The sequence below is a fragment of the Equus asinus genome, chromosome 17, assembly GCF_041296235.1.
Source record: "Equus asinus isolate D_3611 breed Donkey chromosome 17, EquAss-T2T_v2, whole genome shotgun sequence".
In the NCBI taxonomy this organism is placed as follows: domain Eukaryota; kingdom Metazoa; phylum Chordata; class Mammalia; order Perissodactyla; family Equidae; genus Equus; species Equus asinus.
The window spans coordinates 40,950,536-40,963,901 of NC_091806.1; the positions used below are offsets into that span (position 1 = coordinate 40,950,536).

A 13,366-nucleotide genomic window follows, 5' to 3' on the forward strand; every position below is an offset into this window, starting at 1 on the left:
CTCTGGGGGTGACAGGGCCCCAAGAGCAGCTACACTGGCAAAGCTGATAGAGAATATGCTGGGCTATGGACATGGGTAGTCAATTTCACCTAGCCTCCCTACCTCCAGTAGTCTGGTCTGCCCACTACAGCCCTACTCACCTGAGCTGCAGACCCTCGGATGCTGGGGCCCACAGGTTTCAGTAGACCTCAGCCACTCAGTGCTGTCCCTCCTGGGACCACCCTCAGGGCAGCGGAGCACATTCTGTGGTACTTGGGCCCTCCCTGCCCCGTCCTGCCCTGGCCTAAGACCAGGTCCTCGATCCAACACAGGGAGGAAGCCCCTTAGCACCCGCTGGTTATGTGGCTTTATTCACAGACTCAGCATTTGCTGAGGATGGAAGGAAAGAACACTTGGGGTCAGGCTGGGCCTGGAGATAAAGGTGGCTGGGAGGCCATGCATGGGTTGGATTGGGGAGCTCACAGGAGAGAACCTGTTGGCTGGACCAGGCCTGTGTGGGGCGGGGCCGGAGGCAGGCAGCATGCGGGAGGCCTGGCTAGATCTGCATGGAGCAGATATATCCAGGTGGCAGCTGTGAGCCAGGGATGGAGGACCTGAGGGTTTCTCTGGGGCAGGGGGTATAGGTGTGGGGCTGGACAGCAGGCACCCCTGCCCCTCACTCCCAGGGAAATGACATAGTGGGACAGTCAGGACACCTGGCACTTGGTCCTGCTGCTGCCTGGGAACTTGATGTGTGACTAGCCAAGTTGGTCCCCTCTGGTGTCATTGTCCTGCTGATGCTTGGACGTTTGCCTTGGGAGTGACCCACATAGGGATCCATTTGTAGGGAGGTTGGACAATCCTGGAGAGTATGCCTAGGGCCCAGCAGAGTGGGCTGTGCCTGGGGAGGGAGGGGATCCCTCATTGGGGGATGCTCCCTTTGAGCCAAGCTTCTCTCTCAGTGGTTGGTGTCAGTTAGCTGCTGTGGCCCCAGGGAGTGCCATCTCCCATCACAATGCAGGCCAGCCCCTGTGCCAAGGATGACTGTGATGTTAAACTTTCTCCTAGCCCGCCCTGCTGGCTCTGGATGGACTTCCTGCCTAAGCGCAAACAAGGAATCCAAAGCTCGGATCCTCCTCCAGGGCCTTCTTCCTGGTGAAGAGCCCATTCCCACCCAGCAGGGAACAGAAAAACCAGTTCCCCAGCTTCCCCTCCCTGCCTGGGAATAGTAAAGTTTGGAAACTTGGCAGGTTCTCTCTGGGCTGTCCAGGGAGGTGACCTAGGGGCCTGAGAAGCCTGGTGAGGTCTGGGCAGGGCTCTGGATCTGAGGTCACTGCCCCTGCCTGCTTTCTCCCCGGCTCTCCCGGGGACTGGGGTGGAGGGATGCAGGTGAGGGGGCCATCAGCATTGGCGAGAGGGAGTGCGGTGCACAGAGCCAGGGCGCTTGGGGATCTTGCGCCAGCGACGCTTGTCCCAGCGGCAGAGGAGCAGCAGGCGGAAGGTGTCCCGGAAGGCTTTGTTGCAGAGTGCGTAGCACATGGGGTTGATGGTGCTGTTGACATAGCACAGCCAGTAGCCCAGCTCCCACAGGGTCTCGGGAACACAGTCCTTGCAGAAAGTGGACACCAGCACCATGATGTTGTACGGTGTCCAGGTGAGGATGAAGGCCAGCAGGATGGCGCTCAGGGTCCGAGCCGCCTTCTTCTCCTTGACCAACGAGAAGGTCTTCCGCTTGGCCAGCTGCTCCTTCCCACGGGGCTTCTGGCTCTTGCCTGCTCGCTCACGCCCTTTCCGGGTGGGCCTCTTGACTGTATTCGGGGAGCTCCGGGGTGGCTGTTTGGCAGGGGCCTGTGCCTCAGGGTCCACCATGGGCATCTTGATCACCACCTCGGAGCCAGGCTCCTCACCCTCCGAGGATGTGAGGGACTCCATGGAGCCTTCATCCTCCTCCTCCTCCTCCTTCCAGCTGTAGGCCTGCAGCAGCCTGGGAGCCCGGCAGCAGCGACAGCAGCGCCCTGGAGGGGTCTCTGGTGAGCCCTCCGCCCCCGGCTGGGACCGCTCTGAGCTGCTGCTGCTGCCGCCCCCCTTCCCTGGTGTCTCGGAGCCCTGCAGGGCCGCTAGCTCCCGGGCCCGGTTCTCTGTCTCTCGGTAGATGCGCCAGTAGAGCGTGCACATGACCGTGACAGGGAGGTAGAAGGCCGCCATGGCTGTGCCAAAGGTGATGATGGGTTGGGAGAGGAACTGGATGTAGCACTGCCCGGCCAGCACTGTCCGCTCCCCTACCAGATACTGCCAGAAGAGGATGGCTGGGGCCCACAGGACGAAGGAGACCAGCCACGCCAAGCCGATCATCAGGGCTGCCCGGCGTGGTGTGCGCTTGGCACGGTAGCTCAGGGGCCGGGTCACGGAGAAGTAACGGTCAAAGCTGATAAGCAGCAGGTTCATAACGGAGGCGTTGCTGGCCACGTAGTCCAGGGCCAGCCAGAGGTCACAGGCTAGCGTGCCCAGAGCCCAGTGGCCCATGAGCAGGTATGTGGTGTAGAGGTTCATGGAGAAGGTGCCAATGATGAGGTCAGCACAGGCCAGGCTCAGCAGGAAGTAGTTGTTGACTGTCTTGAGCTCTGTGTTGACCTTGAAGGAGATGAGTACCAGCAGGTTGCCTGTCACTGTGGCCAGCGACAGGAGGCCCGTGGTGATCCCAATGAAGGCCACTTGCCACGGACCCTTTCCTGGAGCCAGGACAGTGATGTTGGGGCTGACGGCGGGTGGGGCCGAGGTATTCATGGTGGCTGGTGGGGCTGGGGGCAGCTCTTTCCTCTAGTCACACTATGGGGCTCCCTCAGGGGGAGGTCATCACCTGAAAAGAGAGGACATGCGCTTTAGTTGGGCTGCTGGACATCCCTGATAGCCCAGAGTAGAAGGTATTAGGAACATAGCTTCTGCCCTCCCAGGGCTTCAGGCAAGACAGCATCACCCTCCCTTACTGGTGTCCACACACGGTCATTTATGATGCATGTTCCCAGCTATGAATGGATTAACCATCAGCAAGGGTCGCGGAGATTTGGAATCCAGAGATCTGAATCCTCACTCCAGCTTTACCACGCAGATTCTGAGCCTCAGTGTTTTCACCGGGAAATTGCTACTGATCCCATCTTGCTTAACTCCTGTGGCAGGAATTGGGAGACTGGCTTCATATATAGTACTGCCACATTTTCAAAGCATTTCACTCACTTTCATCAAAGCTCTCGTTTACTGAGCAGTTACTACATGCCAGACACAGTGCTAAGCACTTAATTGAATTATCTAATTTAGCTGTCGTACGTCTCTAGGAGGAAGGTCTCTTAGGAACTCCGTTTCACTGAGGCAACCCTGGCTCCGAGCAGCTACAAGGCCTGGCCACGGTGACACAGATGGTATGATTAGAACCCACTCCTCTTTCTCACTTTCTGAGCATGTGGAGCTCCAGGGGGATTCTCCCATCAAATAAGGAGAGATGGGAAGTCAGAAGGAAGGCTCCAGAGAAGACAAAGAGAAAGAGATGTGTGTCAGTGTGTGTCTGTGCGCATGTGTGGGTCTGCACGTTTTTCTGTGCATGTGTGAGGGAGAGAGAGGTGGGGTTTGGGGCTGCATTGGACCCTCTATGAGGGCAGCAGGGAAAGCTGTGCTGAGCTGGACACTCGCCTGGCAGTAGAAGGTCTGGAGGAAATGCAGGCAGCGGGGACGAGGGCCTCAGCTCCCAGATAAGTGGGGGTCTGGCCCCAGATGGGGCATGGGAGGCCCCCTCCATCTCCCCACTCTGTTCCCGGGCCACAGCTGAGTGGGCGGCAGCAAGGGGAGTGAGGAGATCCCCCAGACATTTCTTGAAGCTGGAGTCCAGCCCAGGCACTTTGGGTGGATAAAGAGAAAAGCAAGGACTCTTAGCAACCTACTGGCCAGACAGGAGGGCCCCGCAGTTCTGCCATGGCCTTGCTGCAGTAAGTTTAGGCCGATCGCCTCCTGTTCTGGGCCGCAGGCATCCATCTGACCATTGAAGAGATTGGGGTCTCCTCCTACCTGCAGCTGTGGCTTCAGGGGCTGGTCACTGGAAAGATTCTCAGGGAGAGACGTTGGGCAAGGGCCCACCCAGCCCTGGTGTTCCTCCGGACCTGGTCTGTGACAGATACTAGAGTGCTGTGTCTGTGAGGGGGTTGCTGCGTGATGGATGGCCTCGGTGGTGTGGGATTGTGATAGTGTGTGACCGGGAGAATGTGTGGCTGAGGGCATCTCCACCGCTCTTGGTGAACTGTCAGCGTGTGAGAGCGACGCTCAGCATCGGGAGTTCAGAGTGTGACATAACGAGCAAGAAGGACTGTGGCTGACAGTGCAAGCTTGTGTGTCTGGGTCAGTCTGCCTGTGAGGGGGCAAATGTAACATCCCGGTGAAGGACCCAGACTCTGGAGCCAGACTGTCCGCATTTGAATCCAGGCTACATCATTTGCTGGGTGTGTGATCTCTGCTTGTGATACAACTACTATGTGCCTCGGTTTCCTCAACTGAAAAATGGGGAGGATACTAGTCCCTGGCTAATAAATCAAGGAATTATTGTGAGGCTGAAATGAGTCAATGGAGGTAGAGTGCTTAAACCAGCCCTGGAGTATGGGGAGCACTGGGCTCCCATCGACTCTTAGCAAGCGCAGCAATGAGGGCTCCCTCCTGCCTAGGGGCTTCTGCTTCTTTGATTTAAAATTTCTGGGGCTGGCCTGGTGGCATAGCGGTTAAGTTCATGCACTCTGCTTCGGGGGACCAGGGTTTGCCAGTTTGGATCCCGGGCGCAGACTTACACACCACTTATCAAGCCATGCTGTGGCAGGCGTCCCACATATTAAGTAAAGGAAGATGGGCACAGATGTTTACTCAGGGTCAATCTTCCTCAGCAAAAAGAGGAGGATTGGCAGCAGATGTTAGCTCACAGCAATCTTCCTCAATTAAACAAAAAAATTTCTAATACCATGGCAACAGCAACGAATAATAATAATGACCATTGCTACTATTTAGGGCTCCCTGAGTGCCAGTCTCTACTCAGAGTGTTTACATGCCTTATCTCACTTAATCTTAACAGGGAACCTATGACCTTGGGATTGTTCTTCTCTCCATTTTACAGATGAAGAAAGTGAGGCTGAGAAAAGCAAGAGAATTTGCACAAGATCACGCAGGTAGGGTAGGGATCAGGATTTGAGCGCAAGCGGTTTGTTCCAATGAAACTTTATTTATAAGAACTGATGGTTGCCTGGGGGGCCATAATCTGCCTATTTGAATTTTAAAAATATTACATTAAAATATTATTTATCTTGCTTACTGAGTTCTTTTTGCATCCTCCTCTCTTAACCAAAGTCAGGCAGTGGGTGGGAGGCTGGGCTTTCCCCAGTGAGGCTGCTGGTGGACACCACCCTTGACAGGTTGCCCTTTACAGCTCTTGGCCCTCTGTCTGACCCAGTGCTGTTTAATGCCCATTGCAAAAATAGAGCAACTGAGGCCCGGAGGAAAGAGGGAAGAAGGCATGGTGCAGCCCAATGTCTCCTGGCTCCTAGATTGGATGCTGCCCCTGCAACCCCTGGGTGCCTGGGAGCAGCTCTGTAGCCCCTTGCGGCTCCCTGGGTCCTGGGCCGAGACCTGAATAGGCTGAGTCAGACAAGAGGAGCTGGCTGGCCTGAGAGGATGTACCCTCTGCAGCTGCAGGGGCTTCCTGTCTGCTGGTCAGGGCTCAGCCTTCAATGCTGGGCCCAGCACTCCACCATGTACCTGGTCCTCACACCACAGCAGGGCTCCAACTAGGGTGGGGTGGGTGAGGCACTTGGTTCGGGTGCAAAACTTGAGATGCCTCCAAACTGAGTCATCGAGAAAATAATATTTGAATGCAACAATAGAAAAAAAAAAAGGAAATCAATGCAAAAAATTCATCATGAACAAAATTTTAAACAAAGACAGCCTCCAACCCTGCACTTGCACAAACAATCCTATCAGCCATGCCTCGCCCTCATCCTGGTCCTGGTTCCAAGAAAATTTTATTTACAAAAATAGACTGCCCACCTGTGGGCTGTAGTTTGCTATGTGATTTTTAGAAATATTACGTTACAACATTATTTATCTTGATTAATGAGGTTTTTTTGTGCCCTTCCTAAATTTTGTTCCAAAGCAAATAACTCACTTGCCTTACCCTAATTCTGGCGTTGCGGGCCACAGCCCTGAGTTTGTATCTCAGGGTTGTCCCTTCCTAGCTGTGTGATCATCAGCAATCACTTGACCTTTCTTTTCCCCGCCACCCTGCATCCCGCAGCTGATCGGGATAGCATCCAAAGTCTCTGGAATGAAATGACACTCAACTAAAGGCGTCTGTTACTATTCCGATCCTCATTCTGATCCACCGCCCAGCCACCTGCCCCTTCTCCTCCAGACCCCAGGCACAGCCCCTCTCTGGTCCTCAGATTGCTCATTTGTACAGGAGGAGTTGGACCAGCCTGACGCCTGCGGAGATTTTACAGGGTCCAGAAACCAACATCCCAAGGCTCTGAACAGAAAGGACTCAAGTCCCCGAGGGTAGGCTGCAGAGGCTGAAGGCTCATTCAGGTTCTCTCAGCCAGGGCTGGAATGACCCCTGCTCGGGGTGGGAACATGGCAACCTCTGCCTGTCACAAGCTTTTGTTGAAAGCCAGCTACGGCTTTGATGAATTTAAAAAAGGCTTTCAGACAGGGGGACCTATGAGGAGTGGTCCTTGGAAGTGAGAAGGCTGGCTGGCAGTCCCTCTCTTTAACGGCGAGAACCCCCTCCCAACTCTCATTTTAATAGGCATATTGATAACCACAATCATGAATCCCCTCATTCATGCCAGGCACTTGATGCATGATATTATTTCCCTTAATCCATAGGACACCCCAGTGGGGGGTTCTTATCTCTGTTTTATGGGTAAAGACACTGAGGCTTAGGGAGCTAAGAGATTTGCTGATGGTCTTGCAGGAAGTTGTGGAGCTGGGACTCTGCACCCCCCGACCTCTGGGCTCCGAGGCCTGCGTTCTTTCCACTTGGCTGGCCCCCGTATGCCCCACCTATGCGCTGTGAGGGCTAAGGCCTCTCATCAGGGACAACCAGGGGAAGGAAGAGGGTGGAGCTTCTAGGGGACTGGACCGTGATTCTTGCCACCCCCTGGAGCTTCTGAGCCCCTGGGATGCAGCCCAAGAACAGAGCCGTCAATGGCTCTGCCTTTCCTCCACAATCAGAAGTGGGGGTCCTCCCCCAAAGCTCTCTTGGACAGTGATTTGCTCAGGAGAAGGTTCCTGAAGGCCTGCTTTGGTTCCTGCTGTGTGACTTTGGGCAAGTTCTCCTTAACTCTTGACTGGGGGCAATCCTCTGCCTGTTCAAGGCTGCTAGGTGCTCAGCGAGATGATGGTTGTGAAAGAACCTGGCTTCCTGTGACTGTGGCTTGTCCACTGAGGGGATGAGCCCCAGGCTGTGAGTCAGGGTACCAGGGCTCAGCAGTGGCTCCAGAATTTCTACAGAGGAGGGGCTTTGGGTCAGCCATCTGGTTGCAAGGTAGGGAGCGGAGGGTTGTGGAAGCTGTATTTACCAGTATATTCTGTGGAAACATCCACTGGGTGGGGGAGTTGGTCAATGCGGATTGCAGGGGGTAGGGGGGGAGACTCCCCAGGGAAGTCCTTGGCACTGCCTCTGCCTGGCTTCAAGCTCCATCTCTGCTCTTGTCTGGCTGTGTAACCTTGAGCAAGTCACTGTCCTGACCTGGTAACCCTTCCGTAGGATGAGTGTTTGTGTGTGAGGGTGTGTGCATTGTTGAATGAGGATAGGAAATGGTGGGGGTGAGTCTGTAGCTCTGTGGGGATGGTTTGGGACTCATACTCTGAGGATGTCTTGTCTGGGGAATGGGAAGGTGGCAAGGAAGCGGAGAGATGCCTTTCTGCCAAGGATCGTGGCTTCCTGATGAAGGTTGTTGGGAGCTTTTAATAATATTATTAATATTATCATAGCAACTGACATTTACTGACTGCTTACTATATATACCAGACATGGCTCTAGGCATTACATACATGATTTAATTGACCTATTACAACTCCTTGTAAAGTAGGTTTTATTATCCTCAATTTGAGACCTTAGGACCTTACAGCTCATCAGTGATGCAACCAGGCTTTGGACCCAGCCAGTCTGCCTCCAAGACTAACCTCTCTAAACTGCTCATGTGTACATGGGGTCTCAACAGCCCCCTGGCCCACCTCAACCAGCTTGGCCAAACCCTAGTTTGAACAGGCAGTTGTGAGGAATCAGGCATTCCTTTAGAATCTGGCCTGTGTGTGTGACAGCATCTGCCGTCTGGGTGACACATGATGACAGTTTTGTGGGAAGGAGAGGTCTAGCTACAGCTCCTTGAGAGTCAGGGTAGGGGCTGTGTCTGCCTCCTTCACTGCATTATCCCAGGGCTGGGCACACAGTAGCTGCTCAATAAATATTTGTGGAATAAACACATGGATGTGTCCGTGGGGTCCTCCTGCTTGACCTCAGGCCCAGGGGGTGTGAGGATGAGCCCCTGGGGGTCAGGACTGGCTCCAGAGCATGGTCCCTCTGCTCCCTCCAGTTCTTGTAACCCCTCACCTGCCAGGTCCCTGTCCCCTGGGTGAGGATCTGCCTTGCTTGAGGGCACAGGAGAAAAATAGTCAAGAGCATCTTCATCTGTAAAATGGACCAAGGAAACCCTGCCTCGCCTGCCACAGAGAAGCTGCGTGAGGTGACAGGACAGGCCTGGGCAAGGATGGCACCTGTGAGTGTTGAAGGAGGAAAACTCTTTGCCTGGGCTCAAAGAGTTAAGGGATGAGGTCAGAGCCTCTAGCTTGGCAGGCCAGACTGTTGACCGCCAGCGCCCTGGGACCAATCCCCAGGGACTGGGGATCTGGTTGGTAGAGGAAAAGGGAGGGGAGAGAGCCACTGGGGGAGGGCAGAGAGATTGCTGAGGAGAGGGATTCCTGAACACCAGGGCTGCCTGAATCCTACCACTGGCCAGGGAGTAGAGAAGGGGAGGCAGAGAAGGAGGTGGTGCTGGGGAAGAGATTCAGGAGGGAGGAGTGAAGCCATCTTGTGATTCTGGGCCTCCTTGAGTGGACAGAACAGGCAATATTGGGGAGAAGCAGGTCGGAGATGGGGGCTGTGGGGCTGGGGCCCTGGGACCTCACATGTGCAGTGAGAAGGTGGCTCCTTTGGCCAGTCCCTTCCGCTGGGGTCTGAACCCAGGAGCCAGCCTGTCAGAGGTGGCTTTCTCCCCCGGGTTAACTTTTCTCTGAAGGTAGCTCTTGATCCATTAAAGGTGTACAAAACTTCCACCTCTGATGCCTGGCCTTGGGAACGAGGGGGTAAACAAATACAATTTATCACATTTTCTGGCTCAACAGTCACCACTGGGAGTGCCAGTTAGCCCTGGGGAGGGCAGCAGCCATGAGTTAAATGCTCATAAATGCACTGCTGAGCCGGAAGAGGAGCGGCAAATACGTTCACTGTTGATGGACCTTAACCAGTTGCCCGACTTTAGCGGACCGTCCCAGAGCCTGGCCATTAGCAGGCCAGGCTCTGGATCTCACACTGCCAGGTGGCATCAGAAGTGCTTGCCCCTAATCCTCCTCCCCGCATGCCCCCTGCTCTTCACTCTTTGCTCTCCTCTCCCCATTTCCTTTCTTCTCTCTCCCTCCTCCCCCATCCTTCTAGGCATCACCATGGCATCACAGCAGAGCAGAAACCCAGCGCGATATTCACCCACCTCTCCCCGCCGCCTCATGGAGCTTACTGCTTCCCACCCCGTCATCCTGCTCAGGGAGGTGGGAGTGCAGTGATGCGCTGAGGGTGAGGAGAATGGGGTCCAAGCTCCAACTGGACCCCTAAACATCCCTTCTGTGACCATGAGCATGGCCCTTCCCCTTTCTCAGCCTCAGTCTCTTCACCTGTACAACGGGGAGGTTCCTTTGAAGGTCTGACGTGACCTCTGCCTAACCCCTTCTTGACACTCTGGATTCCTCTTTGCACTTTGGGAGCCAGCTCTCAGACCTCCAGGCCTCAGCCAGGGGGCCAAGAGTCACATCTTCTGCAGCCCCATCTTGCCATCTCCTCCCATGCCTTCTATATCGCAACGGCGATCACCGCTTGCCTAGTGGCTGCGGTCAGGAGGTTGAGAACTAACTCTCATCTGATAGCTCAGTAAGCAGCTGATTACCCGGGGACAAGAGGTTGTCTGGCTGCAGGAGACAGTCTGACTGCTTCCGGCCAGTTGGGCAGGGGGCCTGGGTCAGTCTGGGTGGAGCTGCAGGTATGTTTTGTGGGAAGAGGTGAACCTCTTTCCACTGACACTGATAACCCCTAAGCAGCACTTGTCTGAATGACCCCATGACCACCCCTCCCCAGCTGCCAGCCCAGGAGCTGGCAACTCTGCAAGAATCAGAGCTTCTGGCCCCCAGCCCATCCCCACATTGTGGGGTCTCGGAGTAGTGGGATGGGTACCTGTCAAGGGTGCCCACTGGTATCCATGCATTACCTAGACATAGGACTCAGACCTGCCCTGCAGAAGCCCACCACACTATGGACATAGGGAGGGCCCTCTGGGCACCTGCACATGTCAAGGCCACATTCCCTGTCTGGCGTGGCCATCCATGTGCCCATTTGTCCCTGGAGAGCCCTGGGGCTCTTGGCCTGGTCTTCTGCTGGCTTCTGGCCCTACACCCACCTTGGCATCCAGCTTGTCCGTCTGGCCAGTAGCCTGGTTCAGTCCATCTTGTGGGGGCTGAAGGTGGATGGGGGTGGTGGGATTCAGGATTCCCTGAGGGAGGAGAGGAGGAGGTCCTGGGACTGGCACCCCAATTGGGGGGGTCAACCTCCCACGGGATGCTGGTGGCAAGGGCTGCCCCCTGGTCCCCTGCCCTTCCCACTCTATCTCTGAGGTTCTGGGGGCTCTGCCTGCTACATGGAAGCCTGATCCCTTCTGGGCTCGAGGTCCAGTTTCTTAAGGGGGTCTCCAACTCCTCTGCCAGCTGAACACCAGAAAAACATCAGGTGTATCCACTCAAAGCCAGGAGATGCGGTGTTTGGAGAAGCCAATGTCCAGTGCTACAGAGCACCCTTGGCCCCCTCCTCTCCCTGGGGTCCATCCCCATTTCCTTCTAGTCCTGGTCCCTGCCTTGCTCCCAGGACCCTGCTTCTCCTGCCCCCACCTCAGTGTAGCCCCTCCCAAACCCTCTCAAATGTACTCACCATGGGGCTGGACAGGGGTCCGTAGGGTCCTCAGCCCCACTGCTTCCCCGGGGGCTGGCGGCGTCTCCAGGGACCCAAACACCTGGCTCCCGGGGGGAGCTGTGCCCTGTGCTGGCAGCCGGAGAGGCACAGCCAGTGATTGGCATGTCCCACCCCCTGGCACGCCAGCCTGGGGGGGGGGAGGGAGGAAGGGAAAGAGAGGGAGGGAGGAGAGGGAGGAAAGGAAGGGAGGGGGAGCTGGAGGGAAGCCTCAGGCAGCGTCTGGGGTTGGACAGGGTCCTGGAGCATGCCCCCTTCCTCCACCAGGGCACCCAATTCCCGCCGCGAGAGGGAGGGGGAAGAACATGAGGAAGATGAGCCCAGGGAGGCTGAAAGTCCAGAACGGGAGAGAAGGCGGATACAAGGAGACAAACACCCACACCCACTGCACACAGCCTCGGCGGCACACACACACCCTCACAAAGGCACACTCTGTTTCCCAGGGCTCCTTCCCCCACCCAACCTTAGAGCCCCCAACCCGCGTGCACCATGCCCCGGGATTCACATGCCTGTTTCCCTCACACACATGCCCTGCCCCCTGCACAAGCCCACACACCCACCCACCCACCCAGCTCCACACCCTGCTCTTCCTCCCTGCTGCGAAGGAGCTAGATTCTTTCTGTTTGGAAATGACACATTGGGCCTCACGTGAGAGGCTCCAACTTGGAACCGACCCAGAGGGCTGGCGCACCCGCCCCGGGGCCGAGCGGACGTGCCGCGTGCGGGGCTGTGTGCTCTCGCATCTGTCCATGCTGCATAGCCCGAGTGTGAGGGTATACGGGTGCCTGGTTGCGGGGATGGGAGGGGGGTGGTGTGCCTGCTCCATGCGAGGCTGAGTGCCCCCGCACATGTGTGTCTCTGAGTACGCATGTCACCATACAGCCTGTGTAAACGCAGGTGTCACCCTGTTGGTGTGGAGCCAGGACGCGTGTGCACACGTGTGTCTGTATTTGGTGTGTGTCTGCGTGTTGCCCAACTGTGGAACTTGCTAATTTTGACAAATGAGGCAGCCTCTACCTCCCTGCCTGCTCCACCCGCAGCTTCCCTTTGGAAGACAGACAGACAGGCAGACAGACAGCTCTCCTCCCAGCTTGTCAAACTTGTCTCCCCTGCCTCCCACTCAGGGTGCACAGGTGTGTACCTGGGAAGTGACGAAGCTGCCGTTCCTCCCCACCTCCCTTAGCCCCACTGTACGGCTACCAGCCCTCCTGCTCAGGCAGATTTGGATTTCTGTGTTGAGTTTCCTTGGAGATAGAACCCCTGAAGTCCCTTTGCCATAGAGACCTGGGTCCTGCACTGCCCTCCCTGGCCCTAGACACCTCCTGGGGAGCTGACCATGGAGGAGAAATGAGGAGGCTACAGCTGGGGCTGCTGTGTCCTTTGTCCCACTGGGCCATGCTGAAGCTCTGAGGTGGAGGTAGGGAGGACCAGGATCATGTATTATCCCATTATGCAGATGAGAAAAGCCAACCGCAGGGGCGTGATTAATATGTGGTGGGCATGTGTTTGGACCCAGGTCGGTTGGCTCTAAGCCCAGGGCTCTGGAGTCCCGTCAGGTGGTTGGGACCTGCCCCACCACTTTCCTCCAGCCCTTTTCCCCACGAAGCGCAAGCACCCCCTCTCAATCCTGATGCTTGAGGGCAACCTGGGGCTTCCTCAGGTTGGAGACCAGTTGCCAGTGGAGCCGAAACTGGAGTCCTTGGGGCTTGGCCAGCAGCCACCAGGGCGCACATGGCAGTTACACGTGGGGGGCATTTCTGCTGCTCAAACCCAGCTGAGGCTAGAGCAAGCATCCAGTCCACCTTCTTTCTGAAGTCGAGGAGACACTGCAGTTTGGAGAGGCATCTGAATAACCCCTCCAACCCCAGGGTCAGGCAGGGGGGTCAGGGGTGGGTCAGAACTCGACCAGTCCCTGCCCGTGGGCGCAGACTCGGGCTGCCCCCTGCTGGGCTGTCCTTGCTTTGGGGCTGTGCGCGCGGTGGGGCTGCGTGCGCGGCGGGGCTGCGTGTACTTGTGCGCGTACACGTGGCTGAGTGTGGGGGTGTTAGGCCTCCACGCTCAACATCCATTTCCGAGTCTGAA

At 56.3% G+C, this 13,366-nt stretch overlaps 1 protein-coding gene across 2 annotated transcripts; it reads right to left on the bottom strand.

Annotated features, from left to right (window-relative positions):
- Window positions 1–325: 325 nt before the first annotated feature.
- On the bottom strand, window positions 326–11,895 carry CHRM1 (cholinergic receptor muscarinic 1). Of its 2 annotated transcripts, XM_070488037.1 has the most exons (4): window positions 11,865–11,895; window positions 11,246–11,356; window positions 10,722–10,814; window positions 1,243–2,836 (listed from the first exon to the last, which is right to left on the bottom strand). In XM_070488037.1, exon 4 carries the CDS (start codon window positions 2,761–2,763, stop codon window positions 1,381–1,383), a length of 1,383 nt encoding a protein of 460 aa, XP_070344138.1. In that variant the 5' UTR covers window positions 2,764–2,836; window positions 10,722–10,814; window positions 11,246–11,356; window positions 11,865–11,895; the 3' UTR covers window positions 1,243–1,380. The 2 variants fall into 2 exon arrangements, with proteins under 2 accessions (XP_014682593.1, XP_070344138.1); XM_014827107.3 differs by lacking the exons at window positions 10,722–10,814; window positions 11,865–11,895 and having other exon boundaries at window positions 326–2,836; window positions 11,246–11,408.
- Between the last annotated feature and the right edge of the window lie 1,471 nt (window positions 11,896–13,366).